Source organism: Choristoneura fumiferana, chromosome Z (assembly GCF_025370935.1).
Source record: "Choristoneura fumiferana chromosome Z, NRCan_CFum_1, whole genome shotgun sequence".
NCBI lineage: Eukaryota > Metazoa > Arthropoda > Insecta > Lepidoptera > Tortricidae > Choristoneura > Choristoneura fumiferana.
The window spans coordinates 5713700-5739748 of NC_133472.1; the positions used below are offsets into that span (position 1 = coordinate 5713700).

At 38.3% G+C, this 26049-nt stretch overlaps 2 protein-coding genes across 12 annotated transcripts in view; one reads left to right on the forward strand and one right to left on the reverse strand.

Moving 5' to 3' along the window:
- The window catches only part of LOC141443065 (uncharacterized), a 30966-nt gene extending 5241 nt beyond the window's left edge, over positions 1–25725 (forward strand). Inside the window, exon 2 of the mRNA XM_074108305.1 lies at positions 22203–25725. Coding sequence (XP_073964406.1) covers positions 23665–24816 — 1152 coding nt within the window. The 5' untranslated portion in view covers positions 22203–23664 and the 3' untranslated portion in view covers positions 24817–25725. The remainder of the gene's footprint in view (positions 1–22202) is intronic.
- Positions 540–20583, reverse strand: LOC141442461 (alpha-(1,3)-fucosyltransferase C-like). 11 transcript variants are annotated; one of them, XM_074107993.1, is made up of 4 exons: positions 20178–20258; positions 18035–18133; positions 9618–10752; positions 540–1123 (listed from the first exon to the last, which is right to left on the reverse strand). In XM_074107993.1, the coding sequence occupies exons 3-4, from the start codon at positions 10577–10579 to the stop codon at positions 823–825; spliced, it is 1263 nt and encodes a 420-aa protein (XP_073964094.1). In that variant the 5' UTR covers positions 10580–10752; positions 18035–18133; positions 20178–20258; the 3' UTR covers positions 540–822. The 11 variants fall into 10 exon arrangements, with proteins under 11 accessions (XP_073964094.1, XP_073963786.1, XP_073964022.1 ...); XM_074107685.1 differs by having other exon boundaries at positions 9618–17649; XM_074107921.1 differs by having other exon boundaries at positions 17492–18133.
- Positions 25726–26049: the final 324 nt, after the last annotated feature.

Here is a 26049-nt window from a genome sequence, read left to right on the forward strand (position 1 = left end):
TGAGGGCTACTGCATAGATGTCGCTAGTGTCGCTGCTTAAGTGGCTAAATAAGAAACAACACAAACCGAGATATGAGGTGCACAGGAGAAATTCGTGTCTGTATCGTTGTCCAGCGGTGGTGTAGCGGTATAGCACACGGCACGGAATGCCGAGGACCTGGGTTCGATTCCCAGTGCTGGTATTATTTTTCTGGTTTTTCTGTGCATCTATATTTCAGTTTGTATTTTCGATATAGGTTTTACGGGATGACCATAAAAGTAACAAAATAAATTGGATTTAAATAAAAAATACAAAAATATTCCAAAAAAACAATCTTAATCACTCCTCTTATCTGTATAATTAATAAATAAATAAATCATTTAAGTATGTATATAAAATAGTTTTAGGATTATCATTTTTATACCCTATCAGGGTGTCGTGTACCTACTACTTAATAAAGTCACCTAATGTAATGATAATGAATTAATAAATAATAGTAATAATAACAAAATCCATTTATTTAGGGCAACTTGGCCCATACAATAAATACCTAACCAAATAAGAATAAGAATAAGAATAATTTATTCGCTATTCGCAAAAACAGTTTTATAGTACACAATTAAAAGTTACGACAAAAAAAATTAACAAAAGCAAGTTTTTGCGAAGTCGCAAAACGGTCCAAGCTCAGCATAGTGTTGCTCAGCATAAGCCGAGCAAGGCCAACGCTGGTCTTCCGCAATCGCTGTGACTGCTTTGCGGCTTCACGGAAGGCAAAAATACAAAAATAAAGTCGTAATCATGATATTACCTACATAAAATGAATATATAAATGAATTATTTTTTTACCAATAACTTATTTCAAATATCCTATTGTGATCTCGACACCGCTTCTCCCAATCCGGGTTCCACCAGCTCCTGAAATGCTCGTACACCGACTGCGTAAGCACCTTCTCCTTGTCATTGAGAGCTGCGCATACGTTGCAATAACCGTCTATAGATTCGGACTTTGAGTAAGAATAGTGGTTCCTCCAGCGGAAGTACTCGTAGTACTCGCTTGGAGTAGATATCAGGTGGGCCATCAACGCTGCTAGCTCTGCTGGCTCGTGTTTTCGGGCGTCGATGTAGGAGCCAGGTGGAAGGAATCTGAAAGGAAATATTCAAAGTAGACTCAGTGATTTGTTTTAAATGATACGGGGAAAATGATGAGGCTGGTCATGTGATTGAAAACAATCACCGCCGCCCATGGACACACACAACATAAGTTGAATTACGGGTGCGTAACTGGCCCTTCGAGAAATGAGTAGGTTCGTTTTTTGAAGATCCTCAAGTGGTACCGGTCCGGAAACACTGGCGCGCTCTAAGCTGATTCCAAGGTTTCACTGCGCGTGGCTAAAATTCCGCAAGAAACGAACTGTAGACCGCCAGGTATTTATATCATTGCACTAGATTTATTGCCTAAGTTCTTAGCCCTCATAAGGTTCCATACTTCAAAAGGAAAAAACGGAACGCTTATGAGATCACTCGTGTCTGTATGTGATATCCGTCTTAAATTGTCTGAGAGGTATAAATCGGTGACGGTGACCCAAAAACTGACGTGTTTTAAATAATATATATAAATTTGTGTGTATCCGCATACGGGGACACTTGGGGGATAAATTAGAAAGAATATTTTGCAGCCTATCGCGTAAAATACACCTATCAAATGAAAGGGTATGTTGTGAGTGCCTCTAATATGATTTTCTTTATAATCTTCCATATAAATAAAAAAAGCCGACAAAAAACGCCGCCAAAAAAGACAACTAAAAAGTAAAAAAAATGTATGCCTACTACCCTAGCAGCGCTACGCTAGCTGTTGCCCGCGACTTCATCTGCGAAGAATTCGTTTATCCCAATCCCGCGGGGACTAGGTATGCTGATTTCCCGCAAATTTAGCCTAAGTTAATTTAGTATAAGTACCTAGTAATATTTTTTTTATCTAAGCGTCGTCGGTGTCGGGGGACCGCTAAGGTTAACAGGAAACTAAAGTACATATAGACGGCGAGCGGACTGCATAATTTCGTACCTACTTGATACCGCGATGAAACGCACAATGGTTTCCCATAAAACTGATGCTGAGTCTGAATTTGATAGTCTGCCACGGCGGAACTTGCCGAAAGTACCAAAAAAATAGTCACTTCCGGTGCGAAAAAAGGGGCGTCATTTAACCCATCGGATACTGAAATAATAGTCATGGCATCAGTTAGGAATTTACTGGTAGATACAAAATAGCGAAATATGTCAGTATTTTTTTTGCCGGAAGTGCTCGGCAGACGCTCTCAAAGGTGACCACCAGGACCCCTAAATATACCCATCTGATACCAGTATGAAACCAATTCCAGTGGATAGGTATGAACCTTCATTTCCGGAATATATAAGTCTTCCAAGGCTGTTTCTGCCGAAACACCTTGACATACGAGATTATGTGAACAACCTCTACTCCGCTCAATCGACGGTGGAAAGCATAAACGCTGTAACCCACACCTTTACCAAAAATTTTTTATTGCATATTATGATTCAGTTTTTTTTTCTGCGTCGAATGCTGTAACTCTCGTTGCTCTACGACGTTTAGAAGTTTCTGGACAGCGTAGTCATTTTTACAATTTTTGGCTATTTATGGTACGTCAAATGCTGTAACCGACACAAAAAACGAAAAAAAAATTGAGTCCTGTATCTTACTTCATACACGCGGAACAATATTCATCCGCACGATGCCGCTTACAGCGTTTAGGCGTAATAAAAAATATTTCATACGTGGGTTACAGCATTTACGCTGATCGACAATGTATTGCAGGTGAGTGTTAAAGCATTCACTGGGAATCAAAACGACTGAATACTTAGGGTTACAGCTTTCTATCAAAAATTATCAAGGCAGTTCCCGGAGTATTCGGATAAGATTCATGACGTTACAGCATTTGAAAATGCATAATTTTATTGTTAGCAGTGAATTTACATCAATTTTACAACGCTTTTTTTAGCTTTACGTGTATGTTTGTTTGTATCGACTGCTTTGAACTCGATATTGACCCACTTTAAACGGTCAGGTTTAATTTAAACTCTGTAGACTTTTTTTTATTAGTTATTTAAAACCGATGAGAATACAATAATAATAAATTAATTATCAAACTAAAACTAAATCTTCTTTAAAAAAACTAACAATATATCTACTAGGTACTAGACTTACTAGCGCCCACCCCGGATTCGCACGGTCACAAATTTAAATAAAGGTCCTATACAAGGACACCTCACAAACATTTTTCAGCTCCATTTCCCGCGCAAAGCCGGAACGCTTTTTTTAATTCGTATCTTATATTTTTTGAGTGGAATGTCCGATTATTTAGAATAATTCAAAAGTGATCATAAGTATTGAAACATTCTTGAATATAAAATAATTTATTTAGATAAGGATTAATGTAAAGGTATAGATAATATGGTTTCATTATGGTCAGGATTTCTATCAACTTTTAACACGTAAAAAAGTACCTGTACCTAGTTATAAGTGACATTATACTAGTAGTTACAATAGTTGGACATATCGTTTTTTTCTAGATACCGGTATACCTTTCTTCTTCTTCAGCCTTTCTCAAACTTCTCGGTGTAAGCCTCCTTCAATTTTATCCACTCGTCGCGACATTGAGCTTTTTGGATCCAATTTGAACCAGCAACCTTTTTTTTGTGGTCTACCCTGAGGTCGCTTTTCCCCCCATGGCTTCCACTCTAATAGATGCTTGCACCACGACTGTTCACTCCGGGCCACATGTCCAGCCCACTTCCACTTTAAGCTCGCAACTCGTTTTGTCACGTGTGCGACTTTGCTTTGCTCCCGAAGCTATTTTTTTGTTTTGCGGTCAATCAGCGACACTCCTACCAGCTTCTTCTCCACTGCCCTCTGGGACTTTCACTTTCACGTCTTTCGTGAATATCCAGATTTCAGCACCATAAGTGAGCACCGGCAGGATGTACTGATTAAATATCCTGGCTTTTTGTTCCGCAGAAATTTTGATCTAAAAAGCAAAGTCCAGTTTCGAGTATGCTGCCCACATAAGCCTTATTCGTCTGTGAAGTTCACTAGTTTGGTTATCTTTGCCCATCCTGATCTCCTGTCCCATCCCAGGTATACGTACTTCTTTACCTGGTCTACGGTGGTTTGGTTGATGGTTATGCTTACGGTATTTCCATCCATGTTCGTCATAATATTTATTTATTTCCAAGTTCATTTCCAAAACAACTTGTAAAGAGACATCACTCAACTCCTGAATCATTACCTGTAATTCTTCTCACGGAGAGAAGAACTACTTATGTCATCTGCGAACCTTAAGTTATTCAGTCTAGCTCCTGCTATATTTAGACCTCGATTTGCCCATGCGAGTTTTTTGAAAACATCTTCCAGAACCAGAGTAAACAGCTTTGGATTAACTGGATAATTTTTCCCTTGCCAGTTCTGTTTTTTTTCTAATAAAAGCTTGTTTTTGTTACACCTCAAGTTACATTCAATAATAAAGTTTTAATAGTATGAAACCCTATTTTTTTCTGGTAATAAATAAAGTGTATGTCACTTTGGGATAGTGTAGCATTTTAATGCAGAAAAAAATTTGAAACCGGTTCAGTACCTACTTTTTGAGTTTTTTCGTAAGATACATCCAAAATTAGTATAGACTAGTAAAGATATCCAAAAAAATTATAACAAGTAGTACAAGAACTTGAAAAATCTCATTGACAAAATTGATTCCGCAGGTAAGCTCAGGAGTATTTGGGATTTCCAGCAAGTAATAAAAAATAAAAATCAGTCAGAAGATACTATCAAAGAAGACGCGGATTGCAAGACGCATAAAAACACATTTTCCTAAATTATTTCGTCGTATTGATTGATTACTGTTATGATTAATCAATAATACTAAATAAAATAAGTATTTGACATTTTTAAAATCCCATAATATTTTGACCAGTTGCTGATTACGCCAATAGCTACAATTTTATATGAATTGGACTGATGTAAGCTGTTACTTCAATTACATTTTTCATTTTGAGAATCTAAACCAGCTTACAAAACTTTATATGATCAAAAGTACTGTACATTGTCCAATTACGACATTTATGCTTTCCCAAAAAAATACACTTTCTACTATTTCATACATTAGTGTATTGATGTAACTGAGTTTTCGTGGTCTAAAACAAAATATTCAAATGCTGTAACCCACCAAAACTTCTTTGCTGACTACTTTAGAAAAGATTTTTACCAAGAGAATGATAGCCTAGCTAAATATACATCATTTCCCAAAGAATGGTTACTATAGGCCAAAAGGATTATGAGTTATGATTTTTTTAGTAAAATTTAAAAAATTTTTTGGCTCTGGTGTAAACTTTACACATTTTGGGTTACAGCGTTTGTGCTTTCCACCGTCGATATAGACATTTCAATTTCCAGAAATTCCGACAAAGCTCAATTTTGGTGAAGACCTTAGGTACACCATTAGGAATAAAGTGTCAAAAGTCCCCATTGATCCCATGTGTGCAAAAAGTTATTCGGGGTCAAAGTTAAAATTTGAGGTTATTTGTTTTTTTTTCGAACAGTAAGTTTTATCAAAAAGTAGCCGACGCAAAAATTATAGATCTTAAAATTATCTATAAAAATGGTCTATCCTAAAAGTTGAAGGAGTCACGTTCTACATTATATTATTACAGGGTGACTGGGTAATCTACCTATTCCTTTAAAGGGCTTATTTTAGAGCTTATTTGCAATGTTTTTGGTCAGTAAACCAGGGATCGAAATTCAGCAGTTTTAGTTATTCGGTAGGTATGAACCATTATTTCCGAAAATTTAAGTCTGCCAAGGTTTTTTCTACCGAAACACCTGGCCATACGATATTAAATGAGCAAAATCCCTGGATCCCGTAGTTTGGAATTGTAGATATTACGGACATTTTAATGACATCTACAACTAGTGAAAAAAAACTCACCTGTAAATATTTTTATCACTTACTACCTAACACAGACCTTAATAATTAGTGCCTGGGAGACCAAGCTTTGCTCGAACTTAAACTCGATAATAAGCGTGTTTCCAGAGATAAGAGCAAGATAGATCGATTTGTCATCCCCGAAAACCCCTACATAGCAAATTTTATCGAAATCGTGGAAGCCAAGCGTTGCGTAGCTCACGCATCCGCTCGCTCATTTAGCGAGAGCGTGGCGATCCGACGGCCCTTTTATATCCTCCGCGAACCTCGCACTAGTTGCGCTTTGTTTATTTCTTTCTCTAGTTCTATACAATCAATTAGGGTGTTTAATTCAACACAACTACTTATTTAAAATACAATACAATGACTTTTTATTGTACACCAGAAATAGTAAGCACATAATCTCGCATGTCAAGGTGTTTCGGCAGAAAAAGCCTTGGTAGGCTTATATATATTTCAGAAATGAGAGTTCATTTCGATCCCTGGTTTACTGACCAATAACATTGCAAATTAGCTCTAGAATAACCCCTTTCAAGGAAATGGTCGATTACCCAGTCACCCCATAGGTATACGTGGCATAAATGTGCTATCATGTAGAACGTGACTCCTTCAACTTAGAATCGTGATATCTCGGGTCTGGTAATTCTTAGAAAAAAAGTACAAAGACCATTTTTGTAGATAATTTTAAGATCTATAATTTTTGCCTGGGCTACTTTTTGATAAAACTTACCGTTTTCGAAAAAAAAAACAACCTCTAATTTTAAACTTTGACCCCGAATAACTTTTTGCACACATGGGATCAATAATAATAATAATAATAGAAATTTTTATTCACCATCACAAACCAAAAATACAATACAAGACAGATAACATTATGAAGTGAGGCAAAATGGACATGAATGGGTCTTTTGACACTTTATTCCTAATGGTGTGTGTATTCAAGGTCTTCACTAAAATTCAGCTTTGTCGGAATTTATGGAAATTGAAATGTCTATATTGAGCGGAGTAGAGGTTGCTCATGCTTACATAATCTTGTATGTCAAGGTGTTTCGGCAGAAATAGCCTTGGCAGACATATATTCCGGAAATGAACGTTCATATTTACCGACTGGAATTTATTTAATGCTGATATCAGATGGATATATTTAGGGGTCCTGGTGATCACCTTTGAGAGCGTCTGCCGAGCACTTCCGGCAAAAAAAATACTGACATATTTCGCTTTTCTGTATCTACCAAGTAAATTCCTAACTGATGCCATGACTATTATTTCAGTATTAGATGGGTTAAATGACGCCCCTTTTTTCGCACCGGAAGTGACTATTTTTTTAGTACTTTCGGCAAGTTCCGCCGTGGCAGCAGACTATCAAATTCAGACTCAGCATCAGTTTTATGGGAAACCATTGTGCGTTTCATCGCGGTATCAAGTAGGTACGAAATTATGCAGTCCGCTCGCCGTCTATATGTACTTTAGTTTCCTGTTAACCTTAGCGGTCCCCCGACACCGACGACGCTTAGATAAAAAAAAAATACTAGGTAGTTATACTAAATTAACTTAGACTAAATTTGCGGGAAATCAGCAGTCCCCGCGGGATAGGGATAAACGAATTCTTCGCAGATGAAGTCGCGGGCAACAGCTAGCGTAGCGCTGCTATGCTAGGGTAGTGCATATTATTTTTTACTTTTTAGTTGTCTTTTTTGGCGGCGTTTTTTATTGGCGTTTTTTTAGGGTGTTTTTTTATTTGTGCATGCGTTTTTTGGTGTCGGGGGTTTTTTAAATTTTTAATTTAAGTTTTATATTTCATGTTTTTAAAACGTATATTTTTTTTAAAGTGTGTTAGTGTGCTGGATATCCTGGCTGCAGCATCAGCTCATCCTGTTGCCACCATTGATTTGTATGTAGAATCAAATACTGATTAAAACGAATCCAAACACGATATATCTGCTATAGTTTTATCAAGAGTGTACCTACTAGTGTTCTCGATATCCTGGCTGCAGCATCAGGCCAAAAATTCCATAATCTTGCATAGTTATATAGCATACATGGGTGTTTCAAATTTTAGGTCCCAAATATGTTTGGAAGTAAAGTAAATAAATACCCATTATGCGTCTAAGATTCCTACCTCAGCGAACAAAAGAGCTGATGATCTTGAAACGGCTGAACCGATTTTGATAAAACATGTCTAAGATCCATCGCTAGAAAACCGGCTTTCAAATAAAAAAACCGCATTCAAATCGGTCCATCCGTTTAAGAGCTACGGTGCCACAGACAGATACACAGACATACAGACACACAGACACACATAGCGGTCAAACTTATAACACCCAACTTTTTGCTTCGGGGGTTAAAAATGAATCGTAAAGTGTGTTGCTAAGCACAAAACTCGGGAACGACTGGTCCGATTTCGCTAATTCTTTTTTTATGGTGTTCGTTACTGTCAGGAGGTTTTTATGGAAGAAAATACAGAAAAAATACAACGGGGGCAAAGCCGCGGGCAACAGCTAGTTTTATGATAAAAAGTTTTGAAATTACTGACTTAAGAACATAAAGAAGAATTGTACTTTCCCTCCTTATCTCGGAAACTACTTGGCGCTTAAAATGTTGTGTGATTTTGTACAAAAATCAGTAGGTAACTAAATATTTTTGTTACCTAAAGATTTCAGGAAAACCGTTAAGAAATGTATGGTTTAAATATGGGGTTTACAATTTAAAAACAGTAGGTATCAAAATATTTCATCGAAGGAAACCCTCTCAACGCGAGTTCAACTGGCACTTGCCTGAATTATTTATTGTAAACATACATATATTTTTTAACTCACTGCACTGATTTCTGATGTTCAATAATAGTACATTACTGCAGAGGCCATGAAGTAAGGGATTGATGGATGAGTCCGGGGTAGACGGCCGAGTCGTAGACGAGGCCGGATAAAACGAGTCCAGCAATCCCTGTTCTGGCCGAGGATTGTATAGTGCTTTTCTCAAACAATGTGAGGAAATATTTCATCCATCCATCCATCCATCGCATCGCATCGCATCGCATCGCTTCGCATCGCTTCGCATCGCTTCGCATCGCTTCGCATCGCTTCGCATCGCTTCGCATCGCTTCGCATCGCTTCGCATCGCTTTGCATCGCTTCGCATCGCTTCGCATCGCTTCGCATCGCTTCGCATCGCATCGCATCGCATCGCAACGCTTCGCATCGCTTCGCATCGCATCGCTTCGCATCGCATCCCAGTATCGCAAATGCTTACAGAGTAGTGGTGGTTGGCTGTTCGTAATTTTTCCTTTGTCAATTTAATGTTAGAAAGCAAAATTAAAAAGTTAGAGCAGCAGACAATAATGGGTTTTCATACATACTTCATGGCCTAGGCCAAGAAGTTATGTAGGGAGGTAGTAGGGAGCCATAAATCAGAAACTTCATGTCTCCATTTCGTGACATTAACGCATACATTTCCGAGCATGTTTGAGAAAAGACAATTTTTATGTTATTGCATGGTCTGAAAACAATTTTTGTTTCGAAATGACGCGAATGAATAATTAATTAAGCTTTTGAGTTTGTCACTTGATAGTTGATACATCTTAAAAACAACTCAAAATGAGGTCCATGGCCTAATCCCTCTAGTATTATGAAAGCTGAATTACAAAATTACCTTGAGTAATTGGAGCCACCATAAACAATGGGAACAGCGTTATGGTTCAGGGCAGTCAGCAATTTTTCCGTAACGTAATCTTCTGCAAATGCGTTTTCAAACGACAGATAGAAGTAGTAGTCAGTCTGCACTTTAGCTTTGCAATTTGCCTGGGTTCTGGGACATCGGAATGTACCACAGCCACCGTATATGTCAACTGTTAATCCGTATGGTACTAACGCCTCTTGCAATAATTTAACATACTTTTCTCTCTTACTCCTAGTTATACAGTGTGAAGCAAACCACGCACCCGCTTTCTTCTTTGTCTGCAATTTTTTCTTAAAATCGTCATCAACTTCTTTCATATCTGTAATCCATTCCATGTCAATTCTTGGCCCTACTAGGTCACCTTCACTATTTCTTATTTTGATGTAAGAGAACACTATATCGGAATTAAGCTTGTAGGTTACAGTCCAATTAAAGAAACCATCAACCCATTGATTGCATGCTGGCTCATTAGTCGATGATTCGATGTTGAAAAATATAAATTTTTGGTACGGAGATCTCTGCTGTGGTAGATCAGCTGCACTAGTTTGTCCATTGATCGCTACAGCGTCAAATTTGGTTATGTCACCGCCTAAGTAATCCCTTTTCGGTGTAACGAAGCAATTTGTGAACTCACATTTGTTCTTAATGAAGCCTTGCTGACCATATCGGAAAAAAAAGAACGGTAAAGAATCTTCAGGCAACCAGATCAATATATACTTAAGTTTTTTTGAAAAAACATTTTCGGCAAATCTCGTATCTTGAGCGACTATATTCGAAACTTCTTTCATAAGTCTTAAATTGTTTTGAGCTGATGAATACTGAATTGAGTTCACGTATATTATAAACACGGGAAAAGCAAAACAAAATAATAAGAAGATGAATGTTGAACGTTTTGAACTCCCTTGGGGGGTACTCAATGGAGTATATCTCCTCATAGTAGATGCTTCCTTGGCATATTATGGTTTGTCTTCTGAAGTAGATGCTCTAAAGAGCAGACGTACTCCCGGCCATATGGTTATGTAGGTAATTAATCTTGAGGCAGCAACAATTATTTGTAGATATTCTATATTGCAGGAGCTGTCTTTTTACGAGAAGTAAGCGTCTTGAGCTGCAATAATAAAATGGCGCTCTTTGATATCAAGACCATATGAGACAAAGCTTTACTAGTACAGGCAATAGTGGCAATCATTTACAGGCAATAGTGATATAGATAATCGCAAAAGTTACTATATCCAATGACAAGCCAGTGACTTAGTACTAGACATTGGAGAACGCATCAAAATAAACAAAGTGTAAAAAGAATAATGGACGAAATACATGAGTAATGATCATTTGTATTGTATCACTACGTATCTTTACACTGCATCGAGGAATTCTCGCATGTCGATGGCACACTTTACTTATACTGCTAATTAAATAAGGGTATATGATTTTATTGATCACCTAATAATCACAATTTGGTCACCTAATAAATAATATTTGTTCCTAAAATAGTAGATCTGTCACCTAAATTAAATTACCAAAAAATATATAATATTAAATTAAAACGGTTACCCAAATGTTAATTAAAAATTACTTGGAAATAATATCAATCATCAAATAATTATATTGGGTTTCAAAACAATAAGTGTCATTACAACTGAATCACCAACCAATATAAAAATGTTAACCTAAAAACATTTTTTTATCGCTGAAAAATATTAGGTATTAAATCATCAAATTACCTACGTGGCAGTCATGCGGTTGGTGATTGATGGTTATGATGATGAGGATAATGCTGATGATGATGATGGATGGTAATTTAATAAATCTAAAATAGGTAACGAAGTTTCGTACCATAAGTATTAATAATAATAATATTTTTTTATTTCAGACAAGTAGTCCATATACATGTGTTAGTTAGTAGGCATACAATAAGAACGAATTTCAGAGTTAGTAAAAACAAAAAATTAAACAAACTAATACTTATTCTAAATATCAAACAATATTTAGGCAGCTCATCACTAAACATGCAAGGATATCCACTGTGCCATCATGGGACCGTCCCAGCGGTTCGCAAACACGTTCATGATGCGGTTGGGACTGGCGCGCAGGCGAGCCTGAAGCGAGGCGCACCTCTTACGCATGATGGCCGCGAACCCGTTCGTCCGTGCGTCAGCGAACATGCCGGACGCGCTGCACCAACGCGGCAGTCCCATCAGCACCCGGAACGCGTTATATTGTATTGCACACGGAGCGCGTTGTACGCCCTCTGCGTGTAGCACATCCCACAGGGCGCACGAGTAAAAGGAGACACAAAAAGCCTTGAAAAGGGTGATTTTTACGTCCCTCGCACACCGCGCGAACCTGCGGGCCAGCATGTTGCACCTGACAGCCAACGCCCTCCGCTCCCCCTCGATATCCTCATTATCACTCAGGTTATCGGTGACCCAGTGACCCAAATACTTGAACTTAGTGACTGTTTTTAAAGAAGTACCAGAGAGCAGGATTGGTGGCACAGAATATGTTTTGGTGCCAGCCTTGAAAACCATCAGCTCACTTTTACTGACATTATATTTGAGTCCATGGGCCACCGCATAACGTTGTACGTTGTACGCAATACTCTTGAGCGCATCTATTGAGGGGCTCAGCAGCACCATGTCATCTGCATAACTAATATTGTTTATGCAAACGCCATCAACTGGCATCCGACTTTGGTACTACTGAGCTCATCAATAAGCCCATTCATGTAAAGATTGAAGAGGCGGGAAGAAGTCAACCCCCCCTGTCTTACTCCACACTTCAATCCATACGCGTCTTGGCACTTGGCACTTATAATGGCAATTATACAACGTCTGCAAAATGCATGCGTACGATTTTGTTACGACGTTCCTAGACGAGCTCACATCACGCCGTGTATTAACGACAGGGGTATATTAAACATGGCGAACCGAAGAAACCTTCACCTGGCTTTCACCGTCCCCGGTGAAAGATCAACGCAAGAAGCCACTTCGGAGCTACAGAGCGACCAAGCTGTATTGTTCAGGGGGGGATTTAAATTTGCAGCATCCAAGATCTGGAATGATTTACCTCCACCGATGCCTTTGCTCAAATATAAAGAAACAGTAAAATCATACTGTCTAAAACAACAGAAGCAAATTTAGGTCACCCAACACTGTCACTCATACATTAATGAATAAGCACACACTAATGTACTCACAAGGACTCACATTCTCACACACACACACAACACACAAACACGACACACGCACGCACGCACACGCTCACACACACACACACATATCCACACACTTATCACACTTTCAACACTTTCGTTTGTTATTTTTTATTTTAATTATTTTTTATTATACGTCTTCAAATAATGATTTTGTAGCATAATAATGTTACAACTATCCTCTGCTAAAGGGGCCGGTCGGAAAATCAGCGCTGGGTGCATGCTGCTATGTGTCCAGCATTCGCTGAGATTGGTACCCATTGCCGGAACGTAGGTAGCTGGGTTATTTATTTCCAATTTTTTGACCCTGCACTGAATTTGATTGATACTCAACTCAACTAAGTATGTAATTATGTGGTAATTATGTTGTGGCAATAAATGATTTTTTATTGTATGTATAGTACCTACTGGACAGTGCGCTTCAGGCACAGGATAGCACTCTCGGTAGAAAGTCCCGGCCGAAAGCCAAACTGTAGGTCATTTAAATGGAGGTGCTTATCCAAGTAACCGTCTATTACACTATCCAGCACCTTACCAACGATGGTTGCCAAAGAGATTGGTCTATAATTAGAAATCTCAGATGAATCGCCAGTTTTATTTTTAATAATCGGGACTACTATAGTACGCATAAGATCGTCAGGTAAATAACAGTGTCTGAAACATTGAGTGTACAACATTGCTAAAACCCTGGGCAAATGTACACCAGCGTATTGCAGATGTTCAATGCTGAGACCGTCATGCCCCGGCGACTTACCCCTAACCATAGTTTTTATAATAGAAGAGACTTGTTTAGCAGTGATCACTATAGCAGTCTCCGCAGCTTCGGTCCCAGCACTAAACACCTGCAAGGGCAGTCCCAGAGGGGAATCTACACGGAAATGAATCCGAAAAAGATTAGCTATTTCTTTAGAGTCGTGAGCTCCCGCTACAGTTACTGGGATGCTCGGCTTATAATTTATTTTGCTTACAGCTTTCCAAAACGGTCCAAATCTTTTACTGGAACGATGTTGAGCAATTATGTCATTCTTAATTTGCTATTCGTTATTTTGACACCATTTCAATTTAGCCTTGAAACGCTTTCTGAAGTTTAACAGGAAACTAAAGTACATATTATTATGTTGTATTTTTTAAACCTTAGCGGTCCCCCGACACCGACGACACTTAGATAAAAAGAAATACTAGGTACTTTATACTAAATTAACTTAGACTAATTTTGCGGAAAATCAGCATAGTCCCCGCGAGATAGGGATAATTATTTTAGGTGCATTATTATTTTTTACTTTTTAGTTGTCTTTTTTGGCGGCGTTTTTTTGTCGGAGTTTTTTTTCGGTCGTTTTTTTTATTTTTGCTGGCATTTTTTGGTGTCGGGGGTTTTAAATTTTTTTAATTTAAGGTGGCTTGTCACGGTCAGCTAGGCACTACAGCGCCAGTAGATGATGTTAGTGTGCAAATTTCACGTATTTAATTTTTTTTATGAATGAAAATTTGGATATTTTTATAAAATAATGTACCTACATACCGCCAATAGCGTGAAATTTGTGATATATCCAACCAAGTTTCAGATGTATTTTAATTTAGAAAATACTTTCACTTGATCGCTGCAGTTTCGACTGAGATATTTTCGCACACATGCTTGTAATTTGTTGTAAACAACAGTCTTTGTTAATTTCGCTGTCTTAATCAAATAGCAAATTGGGCTAGTTGCATTAGACTAGAGTTTACCCTACCCACAGCTCAGAAATTTTGGTTCAAACCCGTTGTAAAATTAAGGTTCCTTTTTTATCCCAGTTAATGATGTTAATATTTATAGAAATGTGTAGCTAAAAATATATAAGACCTAATTTAGACACAAACATTTTTTTTTTCAAATTTTAAGTGAATCTGAATATGCACAACTACAGTACTACTAGACTATAATTCCTCACATCCACTCAAGGGTTGCTTGGTAGAGATCCCTTCGAGAGATTAGTTCGTAACTCAACGTTTGTTTATTTATTTTTTACAATACAGTTTACATACTATGAGAAAATTAGTCAATCATTATCCCTATACATACATACAGGCCTCCTCTCGCAATGAGGGCTTGGGCGTTATTTTCAACGCAGGTCCAGTGTGAATTGGAATATAGCACCACCATTAATTATTTTGCAGGTGTGTGTACGTTTCTTCACGATATTTTCCTTCAACGGAAAACAAGTGAAAATATGAAATTAGACTTGTTTATTTTTATTTCAAATTTAATTAATTGGTCGGCTAGTAATCGACGGCTCTATTGAACAACAAATAAAAAAGTCCATCACTGAGTCAGTTATTATTTATTTATTTACATCAATCAATTAAATTAGCCCAGATACAACCACTGCTGAGTGCCTCTTGCATTTTCATGCCACTTTTCCAGTCTTGTGCCAGTCTCATACACAGCTTGTACACAGCTTACCAGCCGACAATGTATGTTATGACAGTGTATTTATTTTCACTCTGTAATTAAATACATTTTTATGAAAACAAAACATATTTTGAAGAAGCATATTAAGTCAAATGAACTTTTCTCTGAACTCCAAAATTACCGAGATATGAGGCTCAAAAGTTAGTCCGCTACCAAGGGGCTGGGGACTTGGAAAAAAAAACAGTAAAAAAATCTGTCCTAAACACCTACGGTCATGGAAACTGAATTACGTACCACGGTGGAACCTTTTGATTTTCAATTTGGCTGTGGTTTCTTTGGAAAGTGTATGGAATGTCAAAGTGACATTATTAGTACAAAGGTTCCAACCCTGGTACACGATTCACTTTCCTTGACTGTGCATTCTGGCTCCGATTCATTCCAACTCAGACGGGCAATTTTATAATAATTATTTCTATCTTATCCTCACATCACCATCATCAATCATCATCATATCAGCCACGGGACGTTCACCGTTGGACTTTAGGCCTCCCCCATATTTTCCCGTGTTGCTCGCCACGTTTGATAAGCGGGTTGGCGAGCGCAGTATTACGATGTGAGGTTGCTTGGAAAACGCTGCTGCCCATCTTCTGATATTATCCCTCAGCCGATTCCTACGGTACCCACGGGGGTGGTGGAAGTTGTATGTTGTACTCAGCCTCTACTGTACTTACTTTTTAATTTCCTTATAATGCGTCTTTTTCGAGATCAGAGTATTGATGCTTTATGTAATTTTTTCGCAAAGTTCGTGGCTTCATAGTTTCCAATGTGAATTATAATTCAGTTCAATACTTGAAAATATAACTGCATTCACATTATAGATTATAGATAATGATAATCCCGCCAGTTTCGAGGACAAATTACGATAATTTAATTTAGGAAAAAATTATGACTTGACGAATTTGACATTTGACAATTGAGAAGTGAGATGTTTTTTTTATTTTTATTTTATGGAAAAAGCCACAAGCCATGCAGCCTTTATCTTATTTTATCACTACTAATTTATAATCCGTTAATGCAATTTTCCGTACCTATTTGTTACTACTTCATGTTATATGATTTTCTTCCTAATTTGTAGGCTCCCCAGGATGCGCGTTGAAATCTCCTAATAAAACCACCGTATCGATATCCTGACTTTCAATTATAGCACCGATCTCCGCAAGACAGTCCGTGAACTCGATCAAGTTTTCATTACAGTCTGTCGGCATATAAATAGAAAATATCAACAACGCGCGATCCTGAACCGTTACCTTAATAGCAGCTAGGCGGACACTTTTACACTCATCACAGACACTGCGGTGAACACGTCGTTCCTCCACAGCAGCCTCGAACGGTGGCGACTCCGGCGCATAGACAGGCAGCGATTCGACCGTTGGCGCATGACCGCACGAGTCATTTCTGTGTATTGTGCGTACTTTTGTCAACTACCGCCGCATTTATACTGGTCTGTAATGCAGGCGGTATATTGGTGTTTTTTGTGCTCGTGGATTCAAACATATGATAATTTCCAACTTGAGGAACAGTATGTGGTTGCATGATACTTCTATACGATATTTTAGATACCTTGTCACTATTCTGTTTCCTCGTTCTCCGATACTTGCAAGAATCCCATGGGACCGCTGTCATAATTATAACTGCCCAGGAACGCACCACGCTTAGTATTTACTTTCGACGGATTCATGTCGTGTACCATTGACGTTGTTTTTAACGGATTTAAATCTAACTTAAGTGCATCTAACTGCTCCTTTGTAGCGTAACGTTCAGTGATTGTTCGAACGTCTTCTTGCAGTTTTAATATATCTTTTAAAAGCCTAGTTGTGTCAACATGATCGAAGTATACCGGGGGTAGCCTGTGTAGATCTCTGGCAACAAATATAGGAAGACAATCTGCGTGCCCTTCCTTCAACATAGTTATTATATCGTCAATGTTACGATGAGTTTTGCCATTTCCTTTCCTTATTTTCTTACGCCTTGCAACTGGTAAGGATTCAAACAGCAAATACTTCGCAGTTTTTATTTCCAAATCTGAAAAGCGCTGATATATATTTGAGCGATTCCATCTTCTTTCATTACATCAATTTTGTTTGAAACAAACGCCAACACTTCGTGTATCGCTACGTATACATTACATTTCGCGCATTTTACGAACTTAGATGTCATTTTTCGCGCTGACTAATTGCACGTACTTACTACCGCAAGGGCGCGCGGGATTAGCAAACAATGGTCTATTCTGGCACTTCGCCGGCCGCTACAGTGGCACGCTCGCTTCGCTCGCTCGGCTCGCGCGCTGAGGGTCGCAGTTTTAACTAACACCACCTCGCTTCGCTCGTCGTCGTACCTAACCAGACCTGTAGTAGAATAGGTAGAAGCATTTAACTAAGATACAGATCTATTTATTAGGTGACAGATTTATTATTTTGGTGATTGAATTTTGATGATTAAACTATAATTTAAGATACAGGTTTACAATATTCTGATTGTTAGATTATATAGAATACTCAGTAGTTTTAAGTAACCTTTGTAAACCAGTATGTCATGAATTTTTATGTTCATACGTTCCAATATTTTTCTCACAATAAAGTTAATAAATGAAATACTGGTTATTTTGACAATAATGTAAAATGAATGAAGTTAATTTAATATTTCTTTAATTTACACATCGTTGATATTATTATAAAAATAATTAATTGAATATTTGTTTAAATAAGTTGCTTATATTAACTAGGTACCTACATGAGAGAACTGTGACAGTTCCCAGTTCAGTGTTGTGCCTTGAAGGCAGAGCTCTCTTGGCGGGAGTGGAAGAAACACGAGATTCATTTGTAATTCTTACTTGAAAAATAATAATGCCATGTTAATATATGTCTGCAGTTTTATTTAACTAGAAGAGAGTTTTCATGATGGATGACTCATACTTAGAGAAAGTTTTGATTAATATGATAGATAACTAATATATTTCGTAGGGACATATATTATAATTATATTCTATTTATAAATGTTGTTTCTTTAAAAAAATATGGCTCTGTCCATTGGAGGACAATTTTGCCAGTGTCTATATTCTATTTATTCTAACATGATTTAAATGACAGACGCCAAACTGACGGAACTAGAGTCCCTCCTACTGTTACGCAAACTATGTACCATGCATCAGCCAAATAAGTGGTCTATCAATTTTTAAACAAGTTCCTATCAAATGAATATGTCGCTAAGGTCGAACTTTCAAGTTGACAGACACGTCTATTGGCATTATTGTTTTATGACATGCTAACGATTATCAACTTTAGGGTGGTAGACCACATATTTGGCTGATGGTACCTAGTGCTAAAAGTGGCAATTGCATTATTTGTTGGTCTTATATGAATTTTAAAATATAATTTACTAGCTTTTACCCGCGGCTTCGCACGCGTAAACTATTCGGTCAGGTAGTTGCAATTGAAATTTTCGGGATTTTACAAAATTCCTGGTTGTGTTGTGAATATTTGTACAAAATTCAAGACTCTAAACCCAGTGCTGAAATTTCAAAAAAAAATCCAATTCAAATTCAAATTCAAATTCAAATCATTTATTCAGTACCTAAATAGGCCGCAATGGGCACTTTTACACGTAATTTTTTAAACTACCAGCGCTTCCATCATTGCCAAGAAGAATGCGCCGCAAGAAACTTGGCAGTAATTTTTTCAAAATAAAATAATTAGGTACAAATAAAATACTTAAAAACTACAGTTAAAGAAAAAATTACAAAATAATAATAATAATACAGGGATGTATGGGGTCCCTTAGTTACAAAACTCCCGTGGGAATATTGGGATAAAATGTAGCGTATTTTTTTTTTTTTTATTATTCGACTGGATGGCAAACGAGCGAGTGGGTCTCCTGATGGTACGAGATCACCACCGCCCATAAACATCTGCAACGCCAGGGGTATTGCAGATGCGTTGCGTATGTGTTATTCCAGACGTCCGGCTACCTATATACCACATTTCATGACTCTAAGCCCAGCGGTTGGAATGTCTGGATAAAAGTAGCCTATGTGTTATTCCAGGGGTCCAGCTACCTACATAATAAATTTCATGGCTCTAAGCCCAGCGGTTGTTATTTCGACATTTTATCCCTAAGTATCCCTTGGGAATATCGGATCAAAAAGTCGTCTATGTGTTTTTTTAGACATCCAGCTACCTACATATCAAATTTCATGACTCTAAGCCCAGCGGTTATTATTTCGAGATTTTATCCTTATCCCGTGGGAATATCGGAATAAAAGTAGCCTATGTGTTATTCCAGAGGTCCAGCTACCTACATACCAAATTTCATGGCTCTAAGCCCAGCGGTGGTTATTTCGACGTTTTATCCCTAGGTATCCCGTGGGAATATCGGGTCAAGAAGTCGCCTATGTGTTATTCCAGACGTCCAGATTTTTTTTGCATTTTTGTTAGTTTTTTTAACTTTAAAGAAAACATTAAATTAAGCACCTTTTATTGATAGATTTTTTTTTATAAACTTGTCCGTTTAGGAGCTAGAGCAATCCGAAGTTTTAAGTTAGGTCATACAAATGCTATGCTATGCTATGGGTAGGTTAAATTTCGGTTTAGGTGAGGTTAGAGTATCATCCTGCCCGAAGGGCATAACTACCCAGAATAGAAGTCCCCGCAAAGCGGGGGCTTCGTCGAGCCTGTCACGGAAATTACTATCAACAAAAAAATTAGGTAACGTCCGAACTCGCAACTTCAGATCGCTCTAGTTCCTAAACAGTCATATGTTATAAAAAAAAACTTCTATCAATAAAAGATGCTTATTTTAATGCGTTTTGCTATACTCTGACCAATCCGCAAGCGGCGCGCGGGCCGGCGGGCAACTCGCAGTCAGTTATCGAGCTTACGTCGGGCCCGCCGCCGCACTTGCCTTTCGCCACCGGAAAGAGCACGCCCCACCGCTTGTCTCTCTCGATCGCAGTTTCGATTCTATCGCGATGCCGCCTTGCTTTAAGCGCGATGTCACCTAGCCGCTACGCGGGCATCTCGGAGGTGCTGAGCCGTTTCCGTTCCGTGTTTGCGTATAGTTGACGGCGAGCAGATGAGGTGAGGCAGCGCCGATCCGTAGCCGAGCGGTTACGTGTGTACGAACCTTAAGATTTCTGTAACACTATTTATGTTGTTGTTGTTTTTTTAATAAATATGGCTCTGTCCATTGGAGGACAATTTTGCCAGTACAGTAGGTTTTGCCGTTGCACGGTAAAAAATTGAAGAAAACGAAATATGAGAGGTAATGGTGGATGAACGATGACAGCACGAATCAATCTAACAGAGATCTAACCAAAGAGTATATATAAGTAACTATAGAGAAAAAGAGAGTGGCAACTCTATGGCCAAATTTGCATGTATGGTAACAAGCGCTAACTGGTGACTGGGGGTAGTACTATATATCTGACATAACAACACATGCACATGCACGCACACAACAAGCTTGATGTTCATAAAGCCCAGTTTAAACTCGAAAAAATGCATCAACTGCCGCGATAGGCAGGCAGAAATTGTCGAAGTCCGCGTTTGACACATTATTGTCGTTTGTCAATTTTTTGTCCTCATCTTGACGTTAAGGGCGTTCGTTTTCTAGAATTTTTTTACCGTACAACTGGCAAAATTGTCCTCTGATGGACAGAGCCATATTTTTTTTAAGAAACAACAACGACGTTAAGGGCGCTGTAGTGCACGTAAAAAAGTGACGTTTTTTTAAGTGTGCCCCCTCTGATCTCAGATGAAATAAAAAGTACTTTTTATTTGATCTGAGGTGGGAAATAATAATTCGTTCATCCATCATCACCTCTCATATTTCGTTTTCTAGAATTTTTTTACCGTATAACGGCAAAAACTACTAGACACTGGCAAAATTGTCCTCCGATGGACAGAGCCATATTTTTTTAAAGAAACAACAATAATAATAATACTCGGAATGTACGCGCAATAATGTACGTCGTGATAATCCGAAGCATTATTGCTTCCGATTATCATGCCGTACATTATTATGGTCGCGCATTATCAGTGCGTACAAAATATTGAATGTACGTAGAACGACGTGATAATCTGAATGCAGTCGATTCGAATGAATAGACATTTTTCGCCGCGGATCGAGCGAGCGCAGCGAGCGAGATCGATATAATCGGGGCAGCAGGGCTACTACGAAACTTGAAGTTCGTATCGTACCGTCCCTCCCTCTCTCGTATTAAATAGTATAAGTATCAGAGGGACCACACGACACGAACTTCTAGTTTCGAGTTTCGTAGTAGCTCTGCTGATCCGACCCGGCCGGGTTAGGTTAGGTCGTTAGGTATTTTTTTTATTTCAATCACGGAAATCGTAAGGCATGATAATCGGAAGATATAATGCTTCGGATTATCACGTCGTACATTATTGTGCGTACATTATTGGTTCCCTGCTAGTTCGGTACGGGGGGATTATCAAGCCGTGCATTATTTAAGCGTGCACAAGTCGTACATTAACTACACCCTCTGACTCTGAGGTGTCCATTTGAAATTCATAAACAATGAACACACGCACAATTAAAATTGGCCATTAAACAAACTGTCAGACTTTGAAGCAAAGTATATTTTTAATTTGGCCGGGTGGAATTTTAACCAATATAACCAAATGTCAGTTCATCTTGTGACAAACTATAAAAATGAAACAAAGAGTCAATAATTTATCTCGTTCTAACATATATTTTTGCCATAAGATAGAACGAGACTGAAAGCAGTTCCTGAATTTCTATTTTAACGTGGTTTCTATGGTTTTTTTTTCTTCTATGATTAAAACTAACCAGGAATTAATGTTAACAAGGAGGCTTTAAGATTGGTTTTTGGAGTATTTTTGTATTTTTATTTCAACTCCAAATTTTGTTACTTTTACAGTCAGCCCGTAAAACCCATATCGAAAATACCCGTGGAAAATACAAACTGAAACATTGATGCACAGAAAAACCAGAAAGAAGAAGAGACCAGCGCTGGGAAACAAACCCAGGTCCTCAGCATTCCGTGCCGCGTTCTATACCGCTACACCACCACTGGACAGGAGTAAAGACAAGAATTTCTCCTGTGCACCACATATCTCAGCTTGTTTCACGCTTGTTTGTTTCTTATTTATTCACTTAAGCAGCGACACTAGCGACATCTATGCTGTAGCCCTCTTCGAGAAACTTTCGGCATTCCATTGTAACTAACCGCTCACCCGGACAAGAGATATCGTTATTAAGCAATCAAATTAAGATTGGTATTTGGAGTTTTTTTGTATTTTTTATTTCAACTCCAAATGAGGCTTTGTCCCAACCAGTCGCCAACAATAAGAACCTTTAGAAATTTTTAAACTTATGACCTCAAAATAACGCAGCTCTATCGGTCTAAAATGAGATAAATCATATTGACTGAGTAAAATAGGAAGAAAACTATGTAAGAAGTTCTCTTCTAATTTCTAAAGTTCTAATACTCTTTGCTTCTGATAGCGTTCACTGAAAATGAAAAAACCGGCCAAGAGCGTGTCGGGCACGCCCAAGATAGGGTTCCGTAGCCATTACGAAAAAAATCAAGTATTATTATGTGCGTTATAACACAATTAAAACACTTTTTCGTTGGAAGTATTTATTAAGCGTTACCTTTCCATATTTTTTGGACAAACGGTTTACAAGATAGAGGGGGGGGGGCACAATTTTTGCTACTTTGGGAGCGATTATTTCCGGAAACCTTCAATTAATCAAAAAAGTTTTTGAGAAACCTTACAACGAGTATATTTTCAAAAGATCTGTCGAACTATGTGCCACACGTTGATGCGGGTTAAATACATTTTTTTTTTCAATTTCTGTAACGTGTATGGACTTATGGAGTGTGAGTGAAAAGTAAATAGCGGCTTTGACAAGACATCTGTACTCCAAATTTCATTGATCTTGTAATTTTCGAGTGAAATGCCTGTGACATACGGACGGACAGACGCGCAGACGGACTTGACGGAACTATAAGGTTGGTTTTTTTGGAATCTTTTTGTATTTTTTATTTCAATTCCAAATTTTTACTTTTACGTTCATCCCGTAAAACCTAAATTGAAAACCTCACCACCACACAACATTGTTGACCATCAGTGGTGTAGCGGTATAGCACGCGGTACGGATTACCGAGGACCTGGGTTCGATTCCCAGTGATGGTCTTATTTTTCTGTTTTTTCTGTGCATCTATATTTCAGTTTGTATTTTCAATTTTGGAACCCGTTTTTGCCATTTTGGCTCCGGAACCCTAAAAATGACATGTCACTGACACACCTGTTTGACGCTAAAACAAAAGATAAAAAGGTATTTATTTTATAAAACCAAACTAAGGAAGTAAAAGCATGGAAATTAAAATATTCATAGTGATTTTGACACTTTCTTGTGCTATTTTCGTCATTGGCTATAAAAAACTAGAAGAGTTCGAAGATGGTGATGAGGAGTCTCCCCCAGAGCCGCGAGACATTTCTGATAAATACTACGACAGTTTGATCAAGGAGCTCCCAGAACTAGTGAATGTATTGGCAGAGTACACTGCACGACGCAATGCCCCTGCCTACAAAGAGTCAATTCGCTATTGGCAGAAACTGCCTTCGATGACGCTGACGAAAAAACACAGGATCGAAGATAATACAAACTCGTTTGATAACCCCATGATAGGCGGTCGGCGAATCTACCAAACTGAAGGAACAGATAAGAATGGAAAGTTACACTTTGGAAAGACGCCACAGCATCATGCGGAAGTTAACAATTTTATAAGTAAAAAAACTTTCTATTATAATAAACGCTCATTCCCTGTTGCTAACTGCTATTGGTGCGGAATGAATATGACATTTTTCGTACCGACCAATTCTCTCTGCCATGACGCTTTTGAGTCTGCTGATTACAGATTGAGATCCGTCCAAAGATTCTTCAGAGGCAAATGCTATTATACCAACCCGATTTATGTGCTACTTGATAGGAATAGATGGCGTAATCAAGTCAGTGAGAGAAATTTAAAATATCACGGAAATTTTCAAGGTTGGAACAACTTCGTCTACGGGTCGTATTGTAAGGATAGCAATGGTACCTTGGACAGGAAATTTGGAACATGGGGAGCCGGATATTATTTTGACTATGGATTAAAAAAGAATTACTTTGGCCAGTACACCGGGGGTTGTTTCAAACGGTATTTGGACGTCGGTAACATCTACACACAGCGAGGATGCAGGCACTATTGGCCGAAAAATTCTTACGGACTCACGCCCATGGGGCACAGGTTTAAGAGGCTAGAGCTCATTTTACGGTTTAAGAAAGAGGGGTGCATCAGCACTAACCACGCTTCCCTCGTGCCCTTCAACCGCGGCATCTCCCTCTTCGCCAGATTCCACGTCTGCGTGTGTTCTTCAAAATATTGCAATCGAGCCGCGAATAGCGCGCACCTTAGTAAAATGCTCTTAAGTGCCGCTGTTGTGCTCATTTGCCGTTTTAATATTCGTCTCAATTGGATTAATTAAGGTATTTACTTAGTAAGGAAGGAGCGTAAAGGCCACTTCAAGTCTAGGTATCCCAGCCGTGGGTAGTGGTGCCGTGGTACCCAAGCGATATCTCACCGGTTGTTTGGTGTAGCATTTCCGCGACTTTGACGAAACCGAAGCCGTTTGCCAATGTGGTACTTACAGCACAGCGTGTTCGGTGCACTTGTTTACCCCGCGCCGCACGCTCGTAGCGACCCCCATAGGATACCGCTACCCGCGGCGGCAGGATGTCTGCAGGCCTTAAGTCCTACCGTATCGGTAAAGCGGTTTCAGACTAGCTTTCTTTTCTGCGCTTATACACTCGTTTTGGCATACATTTGGCTACATTAAACCGAACGCGAATGTACGCGCTCATTCGCGCGTTTGCTCGTGTTTGGTCTAAAGGACATGTTCTCGCTCGCGCTTTAACGTGTTTAATATGCGCGTCCACGCTCGAAGAAAACAAAAACGCACCTGTCCGCACGTACACGCGTTTTTGAAAACGAGCTTATACGCGCGTATAAAACTCTAGTCTGAAACCGCCCTAAGCAACGAAGTATAAGCTTCTAATCTATATAATTATATTTATCCCTTGCTTAGTACCCATTTTATTTAATCTTTATTATACTCAGCGGCAAAAAATTTGGCCCACTCTACATACAAAATTGCCTATTTTGGATACATTTGAGGGCCAGATTTTTTGCCGCTCAGTATATAAATAATCTTTATATTTATCTCTATTCTATTTTATTATAATGTTGAATATTTTTCATTGACGTTATTGTATGTAATTAATTTTATTGTTTTGAATAAGCGTATGGAGTTATTATAAGCCTTGTTCTATCCAGAAGTCAGTCAGTTTGTTATGTTGCTTATGTGCATTTAAGTAAGTTATTTTCTTTCAGTTTACATTTAATTCATTAAATAAATATTAAATAGAAATGTTTTTCTTTTTAATGCAATTTTCAATCAAATATATAATAGTACCTATAACACACAGTTTACTAAACTTTAGTACAGTCAGCGTCATATACTTAGTACTGTCGAGGAAACTGAATCACGTATCAGGGTGGAACTTTTTCTCAAAAATGATACGTAAAGTCGCCATTACATCTTCAAAAAGTCTCCAGTAATAATGAAAATATTTAAATATAATTACAAAATGCGACAACGCAAGGAATATGATAGACATTCAAAGAAATATTCCAGAGGAAGAGCGTCATATGTACCATA

Coding starts and splice junctions, on each gene's coding strand:
- LOC141442461 (XM_074108145.1), bottom strand. CDS start 10,579: ATGAGGAGATATACTCCATTGAGTACCCCCCAAGGGAGTTCAAAACGT. Junction 1,124..9,617: donor GGTGGCTCCAATTACTCAAG/GTAATTTTGTAA, acceptor ATTTCCTTTCAG/ATTCCTTCCACCTGGCTCCT.